The 22141-nt window shown below is 48.5% G+C and overlaps 1 protein-coding gene across 5 annotated transcripts in view; it reads left to right on the forward strand.

Moving 5' to 3' along the window:
- The window catches only part of FARS2 (phenylalanyl-tRNA synthetase 2, mitochondrial), a 483127-nt gene that overhangs the window by 328831 nt on the left and 132155 nt on the right, over nt 1–22141 (forward strand). For all 5 annotated transcript variants that reach the window (XM_062184260.1, XM_062184275.1, XM_062184252.1 and 2 more), the window contains one exon: nt 6963–7114. In XM_062184260.1, coding sequence (XP_062040244.1) covers nt 6963–7114 — 152 coding nt within the window. The remainder of the gene's footprint in view (nt 1–6962; nt 7115–22141) is intronic.

The raw sequence follows: 22141 nt of genomic DNA on the forward strand, positions 1-22141 counted from the left end.
AGGAACCTGTTGGAGCGGAGGTTGTCCCCGTGTGTGTGTGTGCGCGTACACGTGTGCGTTTCCCCCGGATCTGTTATAGGGGCTCTTGGTAAACCTGCCATTGGCCCTGAAGACGACATTCTCTTTGCCATTCTGGTGAGGAAGCGAGCCTGCCCTGTGCCCCGAGGGAGACACTCCGGACTTAAAGGCACAGTGTTGGTCTCCCACTGCGGCGTGGCACACAGGCGCCAAGAAGACTCTCCCACAGTGCCAGGGACAGATACCAAGCTTACCTGAGTGCTTCGACGTTAAATTAACTGTTGACTGAAATGATTTCCTGGTGTGTGTGTGTGTGTGTGTGTAAGACAGAATCTAGACAACAGTGTAAAACTTGCATGCATACTTGGGAAAGGACCTGTTGAGGACAAGGAAGTTCCCTGTCTCATTTCTGAGCTGATGCAGAGATACCGTGTAACGTTATGCTCCAGAACAATTTCCTAGAAGCTATTATTTTTATAGCTGAAGGCTAGAAATACAATATCTTACACCACAGTGTCTGCTGGGACTGCCTAATCTTGTTTCTTGGGATATTTATTTTCCTCATTTGAATTTTTCCAAAATTCATTTAGAAATGTGATTTGACACATGGGACTGGGCTTGTCTTGCGAAAAAATTTTAAAACACAATTGTTAATTTTTGTAAGTAAAGGGAATCTTTAAAATGTGATTGAATAAACATAACGTCTGTTGCCTTGTGAAAGGCTGACAAAGAACATTAAGAAAAAAAAGTTGTTAAATTTTAAATGAAACTCTGCTTGTTGAAGAAAACAAACAACAGAAAAATTCAAATGAAGGAGAGTACAGCAAACATTTGCCAAGAAAATACTAAGGGGAGGCTCGTGTGAGAGGTCCTGACGCTAGAAAAGCCCGATTGGGCAGGAGCAAGGGCGCAGATAGTGCTGCAAGGAAAAACCCACCAGAAAGGCGTCCTAAGCTTTCACACACCTGGTAGCGTAGTTTCCAAACAGATGAGACAAAGCTGGTAGGGTTACTTGGAAACTTTATAAAGTCACAGTAACAGCGGAGGGTTTCATTACCTTTGTGTTAGAAGCTGACAGAACAAGAATATCAAGCAGATAAATATCAGAGGAGCTGATAAATAAATAAATATAGAGGAACTTGGGCAGTGCAATGAAGAAGTGCTATCTAGCCATGTACATGGAACACCACGTCAAGGTGGGAGGTGGTATACTTTTTGTTTTTTTTTCTTAAGATTAATTTATTTGAGAGGTAGAGTTACAGACAGGGAGACAGAGAGAGACAGAGAGGGAGAGACAGAGGTCTTCCATCCACTGGGTCACTCCCCAAATGGCCGCAAGGACCAGAGCTGAGCCGATCTAGAGCCAGGAACCAGGAGATGCTTCTGGGTCTCCCACGTGGATGCAGGGGCCCAAGGCCTTGGGCCATCTTCTACTGCTTTCCCAGGCGCATTGGCAGGGAGCTGGATGGAAAGTGGAGCAGCTGGGACTTGAACCAGCATCCATATGGGATGCTGGTACTGCAGGCATCGGTAGCTTTACCCGCTTAGCCACAGTGGTGGCCCCTAGGGGTAGTATTCTTTTTTAAGCACTCTGAAAACATTTATAAAAAATTGACCAAATTCTAGGTTACAGAGCAAATTACAGCAAAGTTCCAAAAATGAATCTCATGTCTTTTCTCATGTCAGTGCACTTAAATTTGAAATTAGCGATTGTGATATTACGATGTTTATATAAAATTTGGTTTTCATACACAGTTCCTGGCTCTGAACTCCCATAACCTGTGTGTCTTTTCTTCTTCTTTTAAGTGGCTGGAATAAGAAGGTTAAATCACTTGGCCTTTTGTCCTTGGTCTGTGAAGCATCTTGGGAACAGTAAGGGTGAAAGGCAGCTTTTTCTTTTTTTACTGGTGCTTCACTGCTCGGCCGCAGGGTTCAGAAAGCAAAGTCTCTCTCTCTGTCTCCCTCTCTCTCCTCCCCTGTCCTCCTTTCGGGCCGGGAGGCAGACCATAGAAAGCCATTCTTTCGCTTGCCCCTGCCGGGTTCGAGTCTAAAAATACACTCTGCTCTTCCTCTACCGTTCTGTCTCGGGGCCGGCCATAAAGAAATGGTCTGCCCTGCCTCCTCTGATGGCGATCGTAAGACCCTCGTTTGAGAGGACGCTGGCCACATACCTGGGAGGGAAACAAGGCGCTTCCCAGAATGGCCTAGAAGAACCTGAACAGAAAGCTCTGGCCGGACTTCTTCCCTCGGTCTCGCCACAGCAGATCCTGTCGTTTCCGCCCCCCGCCCTGTTTTTTGGTTTTTGTTTTTGTTTTTGTTTTTTTTGACAGGCACAGTTAGACAGTGAGAGAGAGACATCAAGAAAAGTCTTCCTTCTGTTGGTTCACCCCCCAAATGGCCACTACGGCTGGCGCTGCGCCAATCTGAAGCCAGGAGCCAGGTGCTTCTCCTGGTCTCCCATGCAGGTGCAGGGCCCAAGCACTTGGGCCATCCTCCACTGCACTCCCGGGCCACAGCAGAGAGCTGGCCTGGAAGAGGGGCAACCGGGACAGAATCCGGCGCCCCAACTGGGACTAGAACCCAGGGTGCTGGCGCCCCAGGCGGAGGATTAGCCTAATGAGCCGCAGCGCCGGCCTCCGCCCACTTTTCTCCACAGCTGTCCACGCTTCAGTTGTGCTTGTTCAACAAAGTCTTCAGAAAATGTCAAAGGAACAGCGCCTGCACAGCCTGTGGCCAGCTACAAGTGCAGCGCCTCCCATGGTGGGGGATGGGAGCTCGTCCCTTGTGGGGGTGGGGGTGGCCAGAAGCCCCTGCACTTGGGATTCTTGCAGACCTCGCCCTGCAGATCTCTGCTTCTGGCTGCTTATTTTCAACCCTTTACAAAGATCTCCTGGAATAAACTAGTGCATGTAGGGAGTCCTGTGAGCCCCTCAAGCAAGCGGATCAAGCCTGAAGGTTGGGGTCTGGGAGTTGTAGCGCACAGGCGGTCTGCAGAAGTTCTGGAGCCTGCACTGCAGCTGGCGTTGGGAGCAGAGTGGTCCTGTGCACCTGAGCCCTCAGCCCAGGGCATCGGACGCTGTCTCCAGGTGTGTCTTGTGCACCTGAGCCCTCAGCCCGGGGCATCGGACGCTGTCTCCAGGTGTGTCCACCGCAGAGCTCATGGCTTGCCTGCTGGTGGAGAGAAAACCCCACGCATTTTGGGATCCGTGTTGGGAGCGTGCATAGTAAGAGAAACTGAGCTTGTCTGAGTTGGTTTTGTCCTCTGGATCCCCAGAGTAAGAAAAAGGTATTTTTTTGAAACCACAAAACACATATATTTGAAAACTAAAAAATTCATTGGCAACTCATAAAAAAATACCAATAGGAAATACAATGTAAGACCGTGTTAACAATGGAATACTACATAGTAAGGCTGTGGGAGTTAACTATAGAGGAATTTAGAGCAACATCTACAGCCTTAAATGCTTTTGTTTAAAAACATGAAAGTGAATTAGTTCATTTTCTGTTGCTGTAACAACATACCTGAGGCTGGAAAGTGTATAAAGAAAAGAGATTTCATGAGGTCACAGTTTTGGAGGTTCTGTGGGGTGACATCCGCTTAGGTCTGGGGAGGACCTCATGGCGTCAGAATGGCCAGAGCTGGGGCAGGAGTGGGGGGATCCGATGATGAGGGGAAGACAGTGAGGGAGAGAGGCAGGCAGGCAGGCAGACTGGGGAGGGAGCGGGCTTGCTCTTTTGTTAACAGCTCTCAGGTGAGAACTCACCAGAGTCCCAAGAAAGCTGTGCCAGTTCCTTCTAGGGGCAGGGCCCCCAGTGACCTGAAGACCCTCCATTGGGCCCCATCTCTTAAAGGTTTCGCTGATGTTAGCATCACCATGTGGAGGATGGAGCTCCCAGCATGTGACCTCGGGGCACTAACTTCAAACATATCCAAGCCACGGCACCGCTCAGACATCAAGTTGATCTTTCACCTAAGTCATGGGGGCGGGGGGGGGGGGGGTGTGCGGGAACAGAGTAAAACCGATTAAACAAGAGGGAAGAAGATAGTAAAAAAACGAGAACAGAAATTAAGTGGCAAGGAAACAAAGAAAGGCGTCCGGTTTTGTCTTCTCTTTAGTAACTGGACTCCGACACTACAGCTCTTGTCCTCCTGTGTGCACGTCTGGCCCCTGGTCTGACGAGGGAATGCTGGACGTGGGAGCAAAGCTTAGTGAAAAAGCAAGAAGATTATTTGATATTTCAAAGGGAGAAATTAAAATATCCTCAAAAACCCAACTCATGTGGCTGAGATGACGTGGAGAAGTAGCCTTTTTGGAACCACCTTAATTTAGGTGTTGAACAGAACTGTGATAAAGTGACAAAAAGAACTAATTTATCTGCTCATGTACGTGCACTTCCTTGGTATGTGTTTTAATAAAATGCTAGCAAGTATATAAAAATAAAAAAAGAATTGCTGTTGTCAAACTCTGAACTCTGTTGGGAAGCTTGGAAATAGGAAGACAGGCCACAGCATGGTCGCTTCACCAAGACTTCACCAGGCATCTATCAGCTGAGTGCTGGGCTGTTCTGGGGGGACACAGAGCAGGGAAAAAGACAGTTTTCAGGGGTTAGGAGTGGCAGTAAGTGGCAAGAAGTAGGAGGGCTGGCAAAGGGAAAATGGAAAAAAGCGTGTAGATCTTGGATTAGCCCCATGTAATAAGGAGATTGTTCTAAGGCGAGCAGGTTCAATGGCATAATTGTGAGGTTGAGAGGAGTGTGGCAGGAGGGCTCAGCGTCGCTCTGACGCCCAGGTCACACAGCTGGGGTGGGGAAGGCTGTCTGGCCTTTTCTTTTGAACCCCTTGGTTTTTAAAACCATATTTAGGCCGGCGCCGTGGCTCAACAGGCTAATCCTCCGCCTTGCGGCGCCGGCACACCGGGTTCTAGTCCCGGTCGGGGCTCCGGATTCTGTCCCGGTTGCCCCTCTTCCAGGCCAGCTCTCTGATGTGGCCAGGGAGTGCAGTGGAGGATGGCCCAAGTGCTTGGGCCCTGCACCCCACGGGAGACCAGGAGAAGCACCTGGCTCCTGCCATCAGATCAGCACAGTGCGCCGGCCACAGCGCGCTGGCCGCGGCGGCCATTTGAGGGTGAACCAATGGCAAAGGAAGACCTTTCTCTCTCTCTCTCTCTCTCTCACTGTCCACTCTGCCTGTCGAAAAAAAATAAATAAATAAATAAATAAATAAACCATATTTATCGAGCTGGTGTCATGACATAGTGGGTTAAGCCGCCACTTGGAATGTTGGCTTCCCATGTGGTCACTGGTTCCTGTCCCCGCTGCTCCTCTTCTGATCCAGCTGTCTGCTAATGGTCTGGGAAAGCAGCAGAGGACGGCCCAAGTGCTTGGGCCCCTGCATCTACAGGGGAGACCGGGATGGAGCTCCTGGCTGTTGTGGCCATTTGGGGAGTGAACCAGCAGATGGAAGATCAGTCTTCTCTCTGTCTCTCCTTCCCTCCCTGTAACTCTGCTTTTAAAGTAAACAAATCTTAAAAAAAAAAAAAAATAGGGAAGCATATTTGCAGTAAGTATATTTTTCAGATGCCTTGAGAGCTGTATGATGGCTGTCTGCCTCACTGTCATATAGACTCATTGGTGGGCACTTTGTCCCATCACCCTGTCGTCTTGCCTCCCGGCACAGCTCAGCAAACGTGGTACCTCAGGGTGGATTAATGGGAGAGATTTCATGGTAGCTCTTGGCAGTCCTACTCTCTTACTAATCTCCTTAAATTTCCTTGTTCTTTTGGGGATAAGAGGGTATTGCCAGAAGGAAAGGCAACTTGTACAACCGCCAGCCTCCTGCTCTCTCCTGTTGTTCCATTAACTAACAGGTTGTTTATCACAGCACCCGGACTTCGCTCCGGGAGAGAAATCGTAGGATGTTTTTCTGGAGCCAGGGTATGTTGTCCGGAGCACCCGAATGTCAGTTCTTCCCGTCTGTGTGGAATGCACGTTCCAAGCTGGTGCGTTCGTTGGACAACTTGATTGCTATTTCAAGTTGAATAATCATTTTTGTTTGTGAATTTGATTAGTGCTTCAGAAATATTGCAATTTAAAAGTTTTATACTTTTTCTGATCAATGATTCACCCAACAGTTTATAGTGATGCCAGGCTTGGCATACATAAATCAGTTTAGAAATTTGCCTTTCAAAAAAAATGTGTAGCTTTAGCAGACATTCCCTTAGGATTTCACAGTTGTATAATGAAACAGTTTTCATTGTGGCAGTAACTTATAGACCAAAAAGGTGCATGTTTATGGGTCTCCATATATATGCTGTATCTGTATATATAGTTGTGATACAGTACATATCCATAAGCCATGTAAAGAATGCAGTAATTCTCCGCATACCTGATTTTTAATTTTATCTAATTTAATAGTAAGCTATCGAGCTAATAAACCTAAAGGCAAAATTAAAAAAAAGAAAAACTAAACTACCTATTTATGAACCCTAGCCCCTTATTTCAATAATTAGAAATACTAACAAATAACGCCACTAATTGAAATATTGATATTGACAAGCCTTTACTTATTTCTTTATTAAGACTACTTCCTGAAAGTATCACAAGAAGTTAATGAATCGTGTGTTAATTAAATTTGAACTTTTCTCCTTTATCATTCAAGCGGGAAAAACTGAAATATGATATATTTAAAAGGCTTTATACTAGATTGAGCCTCAGTGGAGATAGAAATACAGTGTATGGTAATGTTACACGTGAATGTGGTAAGAATCTGTAACAGTCATAACGGGATTTGCTCATTTTGCATGTGGATTAATCTGAAGATCATTTTGGTACTGAAAATTGAAGTGATCGAATAATGTTTTACCTGGATTTTATTAGCCAAGTGAACTTTTCCATGAGAAACTTCATCCAACTAACACATCTCTCTTTCTCTCTCTCTTTTTAAGCCTCTTAGCAAATACCCTGCCGTGATCAATGACATTTCCTTCTGGTTGCCCTCTGAGAATTATGAAGAGAATGATTTCTATGATTTGGTCCGAACGATTGGCGGAGACCTGGTGGAAAAAGTGGATCTTGTGGACAAGTTTGAACACCCAAAGTAAGTGAGACGCTTCCTGGAGCCGCCCTGGCGTGTGACAAACGGCTCAGAACTGCTGGTCTGTTTCTACTTGAACGGGAGTTTGGTTGGACGTGGAAACCTTGGCTTGTGCTTTTAGGGGTCTCGTGAGTGCTGTCCAGTTGTCCTCTTGTATTCAGTTGGGTGTAGAGGAAGATGGGGCCAAGCTGCATCTCTCTGCTTTTCATCCCACAGGATTCTTTCCTTACCTCAAAGCGTAATGACTTGAAAAGGCCCCTCCTCCATGTAGAACTGTTTCCCCACGGTAACTGGCCCTGACATGTGTTTGTTTTCATCTTGGGAAAGTTGTCTCAAGTTGTATCTTTAAGGGTTGTTTCTGACCCATCGCTCTGTTGGTTTTTCTTGGGGGATCCCAGTCGTGCACGGAGAGACTCTCCGATTATTTCTTACTGCCTTAATGTTGTCTCCTCTTCACTTGGGATGCTGTCCTCACTGTCACTGTCGCTGTCCCCTGATGTATTCTTCTGCCGTCTCTTCTCCCCCGCGCACATTCGTCTCCGTCTTCTTCACTTACTTTTGCGTTTGCCTCCTTTCTGGATTCTGCACACTCATATTCCAGCTCCTCTTGCTTGCTGCCATCTCGCCTCTGAGTTATTTCTGCCTTGGGATCTTCCTTCACACAAAAATCGCTTCACTTTATTTTTAAAATGCATTGAAAAATATTTAGCCAGAAGTCTTGTCTGCTCCAATGGCAACATTGTCCCAAGGCTTCTCTGCTAGCAAGGTTTTCTTACACTTTATCCATTTTTTCCCCTTAACTGTTTTAAAATTGATGTGTAAGTGATATGCATGTGATTGCTTTTTGTTGCTCATGTTGGAATGCATTGGTTTCCTGAACCAGCTACTTTCACTGGGTAGGAGATGAGGATGGGCTGGCCTGGCTGACAGGCTGGCTGGTCTTCACACCTCGAGGCTGTCTTTTTCCTCAAAGGTCTAGAAAGTGCTCGTCTCTTTGATCTCTGTAGAGGTCTGCTCCCCACCTCGAGTCCACACTTGTCAGCAGGTTAACCTTGGCTTACCCCCCCCTCAGTACCCGATGATAGAGATTACTTGCTGTTCAAATGGCAGCACTTAGCGCTCAGGGCACATGTGCTTTTGCTGGTGTTTCTGTGAGTAGCTGCTCGGGGTGTGTATTCTCTTCACATCTTCCGGTTGGTTTCTCCTTGACTTCAGCTGTGTTGGGCGGCCTTTAATTATATTTTGGAGTTTGCAGATGATACTGTCTCCTAACGTCACATAAAATGAGGTACGGGATGCCTCGGACCTGGGCACTAGGGAGTGCCCATTTCAGCCTTGGACTTTGATGTGAGAGAGAATTCTCCAGGAGTTTCCACGTTGGTACTGAAAGGCTGGCTTTTTACTTTGTTTTTCCTTTTTTGCAAATTTTACTTGTTTGAGAGGCATAGAGAGAGAATATAAATGAATTCCCATCCTCTGATTCACTCCCCGAAGGGCTGCAATGGTAAGGACTGGGCGGAGCTAAAGATGGAACCCAGGAACTCCATCCAGGCCTCCCCTGTGAATGGCAAGCCCCAGCTGCTCCGGCCATCACTTCCTGCCTCCCAGGGCCTGCACCAGCAGGGCGCTGAGCGAGGAGCCAGAGCTGGGACTTGAACCCAGGTACCCGCAGTGTGGGATGCAGGCATCTTGACTGCCAGGCTAAGTAACTGCTCCCTGGTCACTCTCTTTGGAGGAGTAAGAAAGTATTGGAGCAAGTCTGATTGCTAAGGACTAACTGCTGTCGCTGGGCTGTGTCAGAAATACTCTGTTAATTCAGGTCTACAAGCACAGCCCCGTACCATCTGGGGATCCGTTGGTATATCCAGTTCCTACTGATGGCGAGAGTACTTTTTGATTAGAAATTTGAGAAGAGTCAACCAAAACTTCTTGTCACTCACACTGATGTCACCGCCCCCTAAATCAATATTCTGCAGGTATTTAAAGACTATGTAGTGCTTTGAAGCTATGCCAATGATTAACTTGTCCAGCACCTGCAGCCGTCTTACTAAGGGGTTGGCAGTTGGAGTGAGGTTCCTGTGGCAAAGATCGCTAATTACGTCTCGGTAGCCAACACGCCCCCAACACACACCCGCTGCTGTAACAATGTACCCCCGATTGTCTACTCAGCTGGAAGTCTGCACGTCCGATCCTGCACTGTAGCTGGGTAGCCAGGCTGGCCAGTGACTCGAAGCAGTTAGCCATAGTTCCCTAAGTCTCTCTAAAAGCGGATCGGAGGCGGTGCTTCCTCCCTCCTGCTGCTTGAATCCGTGCAGCGGCTGAGGTGCTTGTAGCCAGCCTGGGCCCCGGTGTGACCTTGGCCATGGGGATGCGTGGAGTGGTGCAGCGACATGGAAGTAGCCTGGGCTCCTGATTGCGGTTTGTCAGTCCAGCCTTGGGCTTGTGGGTGACAGAGAACTACCCTGTGTGACCTGGGCATTTTCAGACGTTGTTGTTGGCAGACAAAGCTGATGCTACCTTGAGAGGCCTACCTGAGGAAGAACACACATTACTTGGGTGATGTTGGTTCACTGTGTAGCAGTTCCCAAGAAGCATCTAGGGCCGACAGTGTGTGAACAAACGGGCCATTTCGATTACAAAATCAGGGAATGGGGTGGATTTCGCCCACGGGCCGTCATTTGCTAACCCCTAATCTGGAGCAGGGAGCTGTGTGAAGGCTCGTAGACTGCTCGTTCTCAGATTCTGGAATCTCCCCCAGGAGGGCATTCTGTCGGAAACATCCTCCGTCTGCTCCCTTTCCTCCAAACTCCCTGACTCGCGTGATGGCAAGCGAATGGCCTTCCGACCTGGTACCTTGGCCCCAAGATTTATCTTCTCCTCGGAACACATAAACGAGCATTTTCCAAGTCTCACGCCTGACTGTGAGACACGCTGGGACTGAGGGAAAGCCAAAGAATAGTCTGAAATGCACGAGGAGTCCAGAACCTGGGTGGTTCTTGTTTGTTCTGAGCAAGAACAGATCCCAAGATGTTCCAGGAGACAGAAACCGCTGCGTGTGAACCTAATTTCATAACGGTAGACAAATGGCGGAATGCTCTCCTGCGTGCCCTGGAGGAGGTAGATGTTCAGATGCTCGGATTAGAAGAGGACATTTTGTTCCTGCTGGTCCTACTGGATCACAAAAGTCCAAGAGAGTTTCTAACATGACAAAAAAAAAAAAAAAAATCCAGGGGTGATTATCGCGAGGCAGGGGAGCTGGGTCCCCATCAGGATGGTGCCTGGGTGCGTGGGGTGCTTGCGCTGTATGCATGTGTTGGGTAATGAGGACAGTGAAGAAGCTAAGTCAGCGTCAGTGTCGGCTCCTGATACCATTTATTTATTTATTTATTTATTTATTTATTTTTTCCTGTAATGTGGTATAGTGGGTTAAGCCACCACCTGCAGCGCTGGCATCCCATATGTGCTCAGGTTTTTTTTTTTTTTTTTTTTTTTTTTTTGATAGGCAGAGTGGATAGTGAGAGAGAGAGACAGAGAGAAAGGTCTTCCTTTTTGCCGTTGGTTCACCCTCCAATGGCCACCACGGCCGGCGCATCACACTGATCCGAAGCCAGGAGCCAGGTGCTTCTCCTGGTCTCCCATGTGGGTGCAGGGCCCAAGCACTTGGGCCATCCTCCACTGCACTCCCGGGCCATAGCAGAGAGCTGGCCTGGAAGAGGGGCAACCGGGATAGAATCCGGCGCCCCAACCTGGACTAGAACCCGGTGTGCCAGCGCCGCAAGGTGGAGGATTAGCCTGTTAAGCCACGGCGCCGGCCCCTGATACCCTGTAACACCTCTGAATGCACTGATCACATTGAGTCTCTAAATTCATGCAGATTAAGGGCCTATGATGTGGATCCTGTGGGTTTTTGTTTCAGGCCAGGGCATGAGAGCAGGAGTAAAGAGGAGCCTGGGGAAGCCTGAGCCTCGGCTTCCAGCCACGCGCCACGTCTGGAGATAGCAGCCGATTGTCATGAATGGTGCAAGAGGGCTGTAAGACAGAGTGGTCTTACGTGGGATGGACTTGGTGTGGATGATCTCAGACTTTTCTGAGAGGTAGAATGTGGGAGGAAGGGGATTTTTTTTTTAAGTATTTTCTTCATCTCCAAAAAGAGTGGTGATGGGGGCCGGTGCCATGGCTCACTTAGCTAATCCTCCACCTGTGGCGGCGGCACCCCATATGGGCACTGGTTCTGTCCCGGTTTCCCCTCTTCCAGGCCAGCTCTCTGCTGTGGCCCTGGAAGGCAGTGGAGGATGGCCCAAGTGCTTGGGCCCTGCACCCGCATGGGAGACCAGGAGGAAGTGCCTGGCTCCCAGCTTCAGATCGGCACAGCGCCAGCCGTAGCGGCCATTTGGGGGGTGAACCAACAGAAGGAAGACCTTTCTCTCTGTCTCTCTCTCTCTCTCTCTCTCCCCCTGCCTATAACTCTCCCTGTCAAATTAAAAAAAAAAAAATTAAAAATTTAAAAAGAGTGGTGATGAAAACGGCCCCGCTGCTGGCAGTGGAGCTGGCTCCAGAGGGTGTGCACACGGATGCCCCCACAGCAGCTCTGCTCACGGACTCACACCCTCCTCCTGGGGCTGCCGTGTGCTCCCCATGCCCTCCTGCTCACCAGCCGCGAATGCTGTCTCCAGGATCTGGACCGTCAGTCAGGGCTGGGACGCCCTGAACCCTGGGCCGCTAACGATGATCCTCCTAAGGGTCACGTTCCCATTTGTGTTCTCTGACTTGTAACTTGTAAAGCTTTGGCATTTTTAATAGAATTCTGAGGAGGGTCCTTGCCGTGAGAAGCAGCCAGCCTGGCGTCTGAGTGCATATAAGTGTGTGACACTGACCTGGTCAAGCTCGTCCTTGTGTGGTGCCAGGAACAGCATCTGCTGGTTCAGTGCAGGGGACTTCAGCCTTCCTCCCTCTGCCCTTCCAGTCACCCTCCTGCCTTTCTTTTCTCTGTTTGTTCTTTTCGGCTTGTTTGTCAGATTGCAGCCAGTAAACATACCAACATGCAGGGGGGAAGTGGCCAACTGGTTGACACGCCCACATCCTGTATTGCAATGCCTGGGTTTGCAGATTCCAGCTTCCTGCTGATGCTCACCCAGGGGGGCAGCAGGTGGTGGCTCCTGTGGTTGGGTCCCGGCCGCTGTTACAGCAGCAAGAACAGGGAAGTGAGCACCCCATTCTCATCTTCCCGCTACGTGAAGAGCGGTGGAGGGGAGCTTGTCAGTACGCAGTTCTTAGTGGATGGCTAGTTAGTCCTTCCTTCTTCCTGATAGGAGCTTTTATTCAGTGACTGGCAATAGTTTGTGACGTGGGAGAGCCAGTGCAATTCAATGGAAAGAGCTCAGAATTAAAAATTGGAAGCCATGGTGGAGTCCTGGCTTTCCATGTGTAGGAGCTGGGTGCTGGGACTCTGCCTTGCTTTCCTTGTCTCTCACTGAGAGTAGTAAAATTATCCTTAAATGGTAGCTATGAAAATTAGATGAAGCTACATGTAGGAAGTGCTTAAGAAAATTGCACAGAGTTCCAAAACAACCACCACCAAAATCCCATAGTTAGCTATTAAAATGAGCATGTTCGCTTCCACAGTTGATCAGGGAATCTTGGGTTTGGCAGCCACAGAGGTCTGACTGGGAGGTGCCGGTAATGATGGGAAGCAGAAGGAAGAGGGCGTGTCCTTCCTGTAGCGTAAGTAGTAAGTGTTCAGTCGGCAAGAAGCAAAATCATTTAGTAACGTGGCCTGGTACTGAACTGCAGCCGACCTGGCAGGTCAGGGGCCCTGCGTGGACGGCAGCAGGCAGTTCTGGTCTGCACGTTCCTCCCCACTCCAAACCTCCAGATTGCCCAGCTCTGAAAAGCTCACGAGAGCTCACCCTGGGGGAGCCCTGGGCGAGGGGAGCTCGTCAGTACTTGTGTCCTCCTGAGACTGACAGCACGCCGAGGCGATGCCCAGAGGTGGCCTGGCCTGTTCGAGAACGCTCCGGGCTCCCTTCCCTTTCTTTCCCACTCCTGTTGCGTGCCTGTGGCCTGGGTGTAGTTAAGGACGTTTGTCTTGGTGGCTCAGACAGCTGAGAAAGCAATTCTAAACCAGTTTCTGGCCCAGATATTGGTTTTTTCCCTCTCTCTTCCTTTCCCAAGTGTTCTGTGTACAACTTTCCACAAAGGGTAGGTCTCATCACCGTCACAGCAGCCCTGTTTGCCACCAGCACTAGACAGGTTAATGCATGGTGTTAGTTCCAACCCCCAAACACCTCGTGCTGCCTGTCCCCTCCCCGCATGTCACCATTTGCTGGAAGATTCTTTGGGAGGGCCTTCAGTGCTGCCCTTACCAGGACCCAGGGGCAGTGCCCGTGTACGGAGCAGGAAGCTGGCAGAGAGACTGCTTGATGACAGCTGCTAGTGAGAGAGGCCAGGGGCTTCATGAGCTGCGTCTCTGCTGATTGCCCATGGTCCAGGATAGCTCTGTGAAAGTTAACAGTAAAGCTACCCTTTCCTCTTTGACGTTCATTGGCAATATTCAGGAGTTCTTGGAGTACTGCCTCCAACCGGCATCCTGGGCACCTTTTTGTAACAGAGAGATCAGTGCTCTCCCCACAAGGTCCAGATGCTGTCATTTGAATGTGGTTTGTCTCCACCAAAACCCAGGTTCAGGTTCGGATGCTCACTGAGCAGGATGAGGAGGTGATGTTGGGGTCAGGGTGGAGAGCCCGAGAAGATGCATGCTGCGTCCTGAGAGTGAGGGAGTTCCTCTCTCGAACCGACTCCCTGCTGTGAGAGCAGTCAGACCAGTGCAGCTTGCTCCTCTTTCTCTCCCTCTTCCTTTCCCATGTGTCTGTTTCCCCTTTTCCTCTCTTGCCATGTACGTGGCTCTTGCCAGCTGCGGCCACTCCATTGTGAACCAGCCTGTAGTACTGCTACGATTCAAAATAAGCACTTCCTTCAAACATTCTGTAGCTCGGGTGTTGTTTTCTAGCAAGGTAAGGGTAACTCACATCCTTTGGTACTTCCTCGTCCCATTCCTCAACATTATGGTCAGAATAACACAACTTAAAACACAGACCTGGGGCTGCTTATGGGAGGGGAATAAGTCACAGAACCACTGGTGGAAACAGATGGGGCAGGACCCCGTTATTTTCTCCAGTTATGAATGAGGCACTAAATTGGGTTTTTCCATGTGTTACCTCGTTTCACGAGGTCACTTGTAGCTACCTGTTAGGGTTTTCAACCACGACGGAGAACAACATCCAAGACCACGCTGAGCAAAGAGAGAGTTTATTAGGGTGAAGAACTTCCGGGAACAGCCTCGTAGGGGGAGTAGCTCAGGGCTCGTGTGTAAGGCTGGGGCTTTATAGGGAACTTGAGTCAAGGGAGGAGGGAGATGGGTGGGAGATGAGGTGGAGCCGCTGAACGAAGGGATGTGGGATGCGGGCTGGAGCAGCTGGAGAGAATACCAGGTACCGTGAGACAGGTGTCCCTGACACAGGGAGTCCCCAGGCTGGGGCAGTGATAGGCACCGGGAGGCACAGGATGTCTCTGACTTGCAGCTGGGACAAACTGTGGGCACGGTGAGGCTCTCCAGGTGCATGGCACCTCTGTGTCTTTGTTTTCCTGACACCAGGAGAGTGGGGGAGACCTCTCGGATCCGTGTGGATTCAAGGCTCTCACACTACTGACCAGATGTGATGTCCAGAGCTGGCAGGAGGAGTCCTTCCCTACCCCTACCGCCCACCTGCATGGTCTGCCTGTGTCAGATACCTATTTCTTCACATCCTACAAGTGGCTTGGGCTTGACAATCCAGCCCTCACAGTCCTGATGTTGTCTTAGGAACCGAGGAGCAGTTGTCGGAATTACAGATTTGGGAGTCAAGCCTCTAAAGATGTGTCTGATTTCTGAGGCGGGCTCAGTGATATACAGCTGAGACCGTTCAGATCATTCATGAATCTGAATGCAATCTTCTGTGTCAGCAGTTGCCACCTTGCGTTGTGTGTATTCCTCCTCTCATCACGGCACTGTGGGTCACCGTCAGGCACCGGGTCTTCAGTTTTCTACTATTTTGAGGATATAGAACATAGTAAGTCCTCAGTAGACATTGTTGAACGTTGAGTGATAAAAGAAGAAGAAATTCCAGCAACAACACACATCCTGTGTTCTCAGGATGTAACAGACCCAACTGCACACATAGGCCAAGATGTTACCCCAGTCGGCAACGTTACGCAGGTGGGTGACCCCAAGTGTTTATTGGCAAGTTTGATGACTTCTTACCCTGGAGAAACAGTGGAAGGGGGAGCGCTCCTGAGAAACAGGGCTCAGATGTGCGATGGGCTTGGTTTGAGTAAACTGCTGGTGTAAAGCTAATTTGGCTTATGCCAAGTGTTCAGATTGGAAAAAGGCAACAAAGAAGAAAAAAGGATGTTTTTAAGAAGGTTGCTCATCTCCTGTACGAAATACGGTTTAAAATTCCAAACTTCTGGGATCAGAAATCTGTAGGAAGCACTCGAATTTTTCATGGTCACCATGGCAATCCTTTTCTGATTGGAAAAGGAGAAAGCACACTGTTGGATAGAATTCAAGGAGTCAGATTGCAATGTTTGTAAATCGGTGTGTTTGGAGGAAGGGTAGTTTTTGAAAGAAGATGACACGAGTGAATGGGAAAAGCATTTCTGTTCAGAGGAGACAGAGTAGCCTTGGGTCTTGAACATGGAGTTGCCACACCACAGTGACCTAAGCCAGCCCGTTCGCGTGATGGCGGAAGTGGACCTCTGACATGGCCGCCAACATCCTTCCTAGAAGGGTAGGGCGCAGTCGATTGATCCAAGGGTGGGCACCTAGCAAGTCTAAGCAAGTAAGTGTTCCTTCCTGTGGGATTTGGACAGAAAACCAAAGAGAGCTTGTTACCCCCCTGGTGGCTGGTGTGAGTGCCTAGCAGTCATCTTTGGCCATCATTTCCATCATGGGAAAACGTGTACAGAGAGAGAGGAAAAGAAGAGGAAAGAGGAGAGAAGGAACGGGTATGTTGGTGTGTCTGCATCACTGGTCCTGTCGTGTACTGGGACCAGCTGCACCCTGCCCTTCCTAATCCTTTCCCAGATCCCACAGGCCGGCCGTGATCGTGTTGTTTAAACTGGGTAGATGTGGGTTTCCCCGCATTGAGACCAAATGAGTTCTAAGATACATGCAAGTGCAGGCTCTTGGCACGAGAGCAGATGGAAGTGGTCCATTTCCTTGTCAAGGGAACTCTGGAATGGATGAAGCTGAGGGGGCCCTGGGTGCCACTTGTTCTTCAGGTCACACTGGACGTGGCTCTTACCTCTCCACTCAGGGTGCTGGCAGGCTGTGGCTCATCCATCCACAGAACAGGGACTGAGCCCACACCATGGTCAGGGGATACAAAAATGACTTTTAAGCAATGAGCTTTTGTCCCCAGAAGCTCAGAGTCTGATGGGACACCCGTAGACACTTGTAACCCAGTGTGAAAATCCTGAAGATGCTCCACCATGTTTCAGACAGGTTTGCCTTGAGTACTAGCTAAATATTTGTAGACCATGGTTTAGCTGAATCTTGGGAGACAAACAGGGACTTCCTGTGGAAGGGGCCACCCGGGTTTTGCAAGTAGAAATCTTTGGTAGTGAGTTTGGTGAAAGGAAACAGCAGTCGTGTTTCCCCTTTCTCCGCATTTCGTCCCGTTGTGCCTCCGTTGGTGATCCTTCCACAAGTCCTTGATGTAGTCGCCGACTACAAGGGGTGCATGTCTTATCGGGCAGGCAGAATGACTGGGATCCAGTCTAGCCTTTCCACAATTACGTGTCTGTCTGATTGCGTCCTGCAGAATAATGCACGGGGCCTTTTCACCTTACTGTCCTTTGTCCGTTTTTGTTCTCCCTACTCAGCCCATTTAAAGGATGGGATAAGAGAGCTGAAAGATCAAGGAGCAGAATTAGACGCACACGATTAGAGATCAGAGCTCCCGAGGATTGGGGTGGCCCACTTAAAACAAGCCTCATTAACTTCACATCTTAAAGTGCAGCTAATGTAGCAAACTGAAGAAAGTACACGCATGCAAATTAAGACCTGACAGTGCGAGTGGAATCGGAACAGACTTTGATCAGCATCTCTTCAGATGCACATGGGGACACAGCATCCTTACGTGTTGTGTGCTGGGGGAATCTATGCGCCTTGGGGACCGAAGCATAGTCCAATACCAAGACCTGATCTCACCTCTCAAACCAAAAACAGCCCCTTCAAAATGAGAAGTTGGGGCGGGCACCATGGTTCACTTGGCTAATCCTCCGCCTGTGGTGCCGGCACCCCGGGTTCTAGTCTCGGTCGGGGCGCCGGGTTCTGTCCCAGTCGTTCCTCTTCCAGTCCAGCTCTCTGCTGTGGCCCAGGAGGGCAGGGGAGGATGGCCCAGGTCCTTGGGGCCCTGCACCCGCGTGCGAGACCAGGAGGAAGCACCTGACTCCTGGCTTTGGATCGGAACAGCGTGCCGGCCGTAGTGGCCATTTGGGGGGTGAACCAACAGAAGGAAGACCTTTCTCTCTGTCTCTCTCTCTCACTGTCTAAAAAAACTCTACCTGTCAAATGAAAAAAAAAAAAAAAAATGAGAAGACAGAGGCCAGGAAAGGAAGGTGTGAAGAACGTGTTACAGGGAAAACAGGAGTTGATTATATTTAGAATGTCTTCTTCAAAAAATTCGGATTGAATCAGTGAATACCTGTGCATTGATCATCTTAGTTGTGGGATTCCTCCTGCAAGAGAAGCTATTTAAATCTGCATCCTGAAGAAGGTTATATCGTATCTGACACGGGAATGTATCTGGCAATATTAAACAGATCAAGTTCTCGAGAATGGAAGCTATTCTTAGCGTAGTGTGAGTAGAGGAGATCGGGAGACGCGCTGGAGATGGAGAAAAGTTAATAGAAAGCCAGCGTCAAGGTCCCTCTAACCTTCAAAGCAGAGTTGTTTCCAGTGCTTCTCAGGAAAGAAGTGTCTCTTGGAAGTTGTAGCCAGGGAACCCCACAGCAGTGCCTGGCCCCCAGCACCCACTCCGTGCTGGGCCTTTCCCTCCCTGCCCGCAGACCGTCTGAAGCTCTGGGGACCACCCTGCCCTGCAAGAGCTGTAACAAATCGAGGTCTGAACTTGGTCCCCCTACCGTACGACAAGATGTATGCCTTTGTATATTGTGGCTACACTGCTTAACTATCTTACATAATATTCTTCTTTAGGTTTCATGCTTATTGAAATAAAAGGAAGATTGTTTCTCCAGCTCACGCTGTAATTCAAAAAATGGCAAGGCAGTTATTGTACTCATAATTGCAGATTCATTTAATTAAAATTACAGTCAACCATCCTGACACACTTTTTAAAGATTGATTGTATTGTGTATCCTTAAAGTATACAACATGGCTTTCTAAGATCCTTATGTATTGTAAAGTGGTTACTATAGTGAAACAAATTAGCATATCCATCATTTCACGTAGTTATGTTTTCCCCTCCTGTGGCAAGAGTGGCAGTAGCACTGCTGGTGTCCCCCTGGCTGGCTCCCATCCGTCATAGCTGCTGCTCTGTGTCCTTTGGCCCACATCTTCCCACTTCCTCCCTCCTCACCTGTAGCCACTGTTGAATTCTTGATTCCTCTGTATTTTACACACATAGGTAAGCCTGTGCGAGAGTTTTCTTCCTCTGTCTGGCTTTTCTCACTTGGCGTAGTGTCTTCCAGTCCCTCCACATTATGACAAATGACAGGGTCTCTTACGAATTTCTAAGTCTGAAATAATACTCCGTTTCATATATAATGAAATCTGTGCATACCTTTTTCATAATAGCATTTTCCATGAACTTTTTGAAAACCTCTTGTGCATTATGTGTGTGTGAGCAAGTAAAAGTAAATTTGCATTATAAACAATATCTACACCAAAATAAAGCTACCTTTTAATTCTGTTTTCCATTCACTGTCTGAAGTTTCCCTTTATATCTTAAGTTCTTTGTTCATTTTTCCATTGGTGGATGTCATAGCTGTTGCTGTGCCTTGACTGCTGTGAGCAATGTTGTATTGAACATGGCATTACAACTATCTCACAAGGTGGTGGTTGCATTTCCTCTGGGTCTGTATCCAGAACAGGGCTTGCCGGGTGATGTGGTAGCTCTGTTTTTTAATTTGGGGGGGATTATCCAAACTGTTTTGCATAATAGCTGCACCAGTCTACGTGTTCTGCCAGTGGGGTGCAAGAGTTCCTTTCTCTTCACATCCTCACCAGCCATTTGTCTCTTGGCTTTTTGATGATAACCATCCTAACAGATGTGTGGTGATACCTCATTTTCCTGATTGCTGGTGATGCTGACCACCTCTTCATATACACAATGGCCATTTTTATATCATGTTTAGAGAAATGTTGTGTTTGCTGTTGAGTTGTATGAGTTCTTTGTAAACCTTGGGCATGAACCCCTTATCGGATTTGAAGATTAACCCCTTGTCAGACATTTTAAGCTTGAAAAATAGTTATTGTGATCTGTTGGTATGCTTCCTTGAGTTACTGATAATTTTAATATATGGGGGTTTTCATTCTTTTCCACTAGGAAACACAAATACTAAACATGGCATTGATAGTTTCAAAATAATTGTGTTTGTTTATCAGTTGGACTTTTGAAGTGTGTTTTTAAAACCGATTTCCCTCTGCACCTCCCCTCACACTCCCTCCACACACACACCAAACAGAGAGACCATATCCTTTTAAGATACTGCATAGGTGCGTTCTGTGGGAAAACAGCCCAGACCCTCCACAGCAGGTGTAGAGTCTGCTCTGTGGAGTGTGTCCCCAGGCAGGGCTTGCCCCACTGCAGTTCCCCTTCAAACACAAGCCCAGGTTCAGAGCTTGAAATAGTCCCTAGCCGGCTGATCAAGTTCCAGAGATTCTGCCGTGGTTTCTTGAGTTCCATGTCCTGAAAGGGAGGGGCTCAGTCACCGTCCAGGATGGTGAAGCCTGGTTAGCATAGTGGCTACAGCTTGGGCTCTGGGGCCCATCCTGAGTTCAGGACCTGGCCTTGTCTCTTGTTGGCTGTGAGATTTTGAACAAATTGCTCAACCTCCTTAGGTCTCAGTTTCTTTATCTTTAAAATGGGTTAACAGTGAGCCTACTTCAAGCGATTATTTATTTTGGGAAGCTGCATGTAGTAAGTGTACAATAAGTGTTCACTGCTGTTGCTGAATGGTGGTGATCATATCCCTGTGACAAGTTTCTCCTAGGAGAAATTAATTTTCATTAAGTGCAAGCATTAAATACACACCAGGAACAACAAGGCTTCCAGATAGAATGCTGTTTTTACTGTCATTGAGCTCGTTTTCAAAAATGCATCTGGTTTCTTGATGAAACTTTATTGTAAATAATAAAGCAACTCTGTCAAGGTCTAATTGGGATAAAAAGAAGGAAAACGAGAAAGCAGGTAGAGGGTATGACAAGGGAATACAAGAGTAGTGGAGTTTAAGATCTGCAAAAGGAATTGTTTTAACACCGTAAGGAAAAGGCAACACAATTTTTCTCCTCTTTTTTTCTTTTCTTTTTTTAGGGGCAGTCAGTGTGTAAGATGTAGGTAACACGTGTGTTGAGCTGGAAATTAAGGCAGAAGAAACTGGAAGGAGGCTGTGTAGGAAACCAGAGAATTGGGACTTGCGAAGCATTATGTGATGGGCGTGCAGCTTGGGCGGGGCCTGTGTCTTTCTCTGGGTTTTGTTTCTTCCCGGGGTCTGCCCCCAGAGGGCCAGTGTAGCCTGCAGAAGGCACACAGAGCCTTGCAATCTAATTTGGAATTCAATGAGGGTTCATTCGATAAAATAAGTGAATACCAAGTAGCTGCTGTCAGTGTTCATGAAATAAAGGATATCAATCATTTTTAGGCGATGACACTATTTTTTCGCCATCTACTGATGTTTTGAAATCTATTTCATGGTAAAAATAATTCCTACAAAACATCAGCTACCAGAGGTCTCTTTTAAAATAGCATCACTATACTGATTTACAAAAGGAGTTGTGTTTCTTGTGGGGTAGGGTCTTAAAGAAATGTGAGAGGGCTTTGTTTTTAATCACATTTCTGCTTGGATGTGTCTAATTAATAAGTATTGCAAAATGTAAACTCCTGTGTCGGATTATAACATTGGGTGCAGCCATGGAAGTGGGAAGGTCTGTATGAAGAGGTGCTGTCCGCGTGACCTTGAGGTTGACAGAGTTTGACCAGAGAATTCTGGGTTCCTGCAAGTAAGGCCTGAGCGTGGCGGTCACCATGTGTGGCACCACCAGTTCCCAGTGACTCCCCCTTCTCCAGGTAGGGCTCCTCCTTTCCAGTGGAGGGCAGTGGACTTTGGCAGCTGTGTCGTGCAGAGGTAGCCTCTGCACCTGAGTCACAGCTGACTGGATGGAGATGCTTGGCCCACCAGGAGCACTGCCAGTTGGAGATGAGATTTAGGTTTCCTTTCCACAGAGACACGTTCCGCTCATCTGTTTGCCTTGAGCAAGCAGTGACAGTCTATGGAGAAGAGACCCAAGCAGGTGTACCGAGGGAAACAGCCAGGAGACCAACGGGGAGTCCCCAGGGCAACGCACTTCCCACTCCTGGGCTCTCCTGGGAGGTACACCTCGCCTTGGTCCCCTGGCTCCTGGAAACAAGTTTCCCTTCCTGGTCAAGCCAGGTTCCCTCCAAGTGCGTTGGTGACTGGTATCTGTCCCCGAGAGCCTCTGTTCACCTGGGTGCTGACCTCAGTCCTCGCCTCACTCCCGCTGACCCACTGCGCTGGCAGAGAGAACTTAGGTAGTGAGCACGCAGCACCACAGGGCTCACGGAAGGGGGGCAGCTGTCTCAGGCACGGGACAGTCAGTGCACAGCACACACTGACGTGGGGGAAGCAAGCATCTTTGTCAACGCTTTCAGTTAAAGCGAGCCCAGGCAAGCACACGGGGAGACTGGGACTAGCAGGTACACACTCTGGGTTAGCCTGCACACTGGGGAG

This window comes from Lepus europaeus, chromosome 3 (genome assembly GCF_033115175.1).
Source record: "Lepus europaeus isolate LE1 chromosome 3, mLepTim1.pri, whole genome shotgun sequence".
Taxonomy (NCBI): domain Eukaryota; kingdom Metazoa; phylum Chordata; class Mammalia; order Lagomorpha; family Leporidae; genus Lepus; species Lepus europaeus.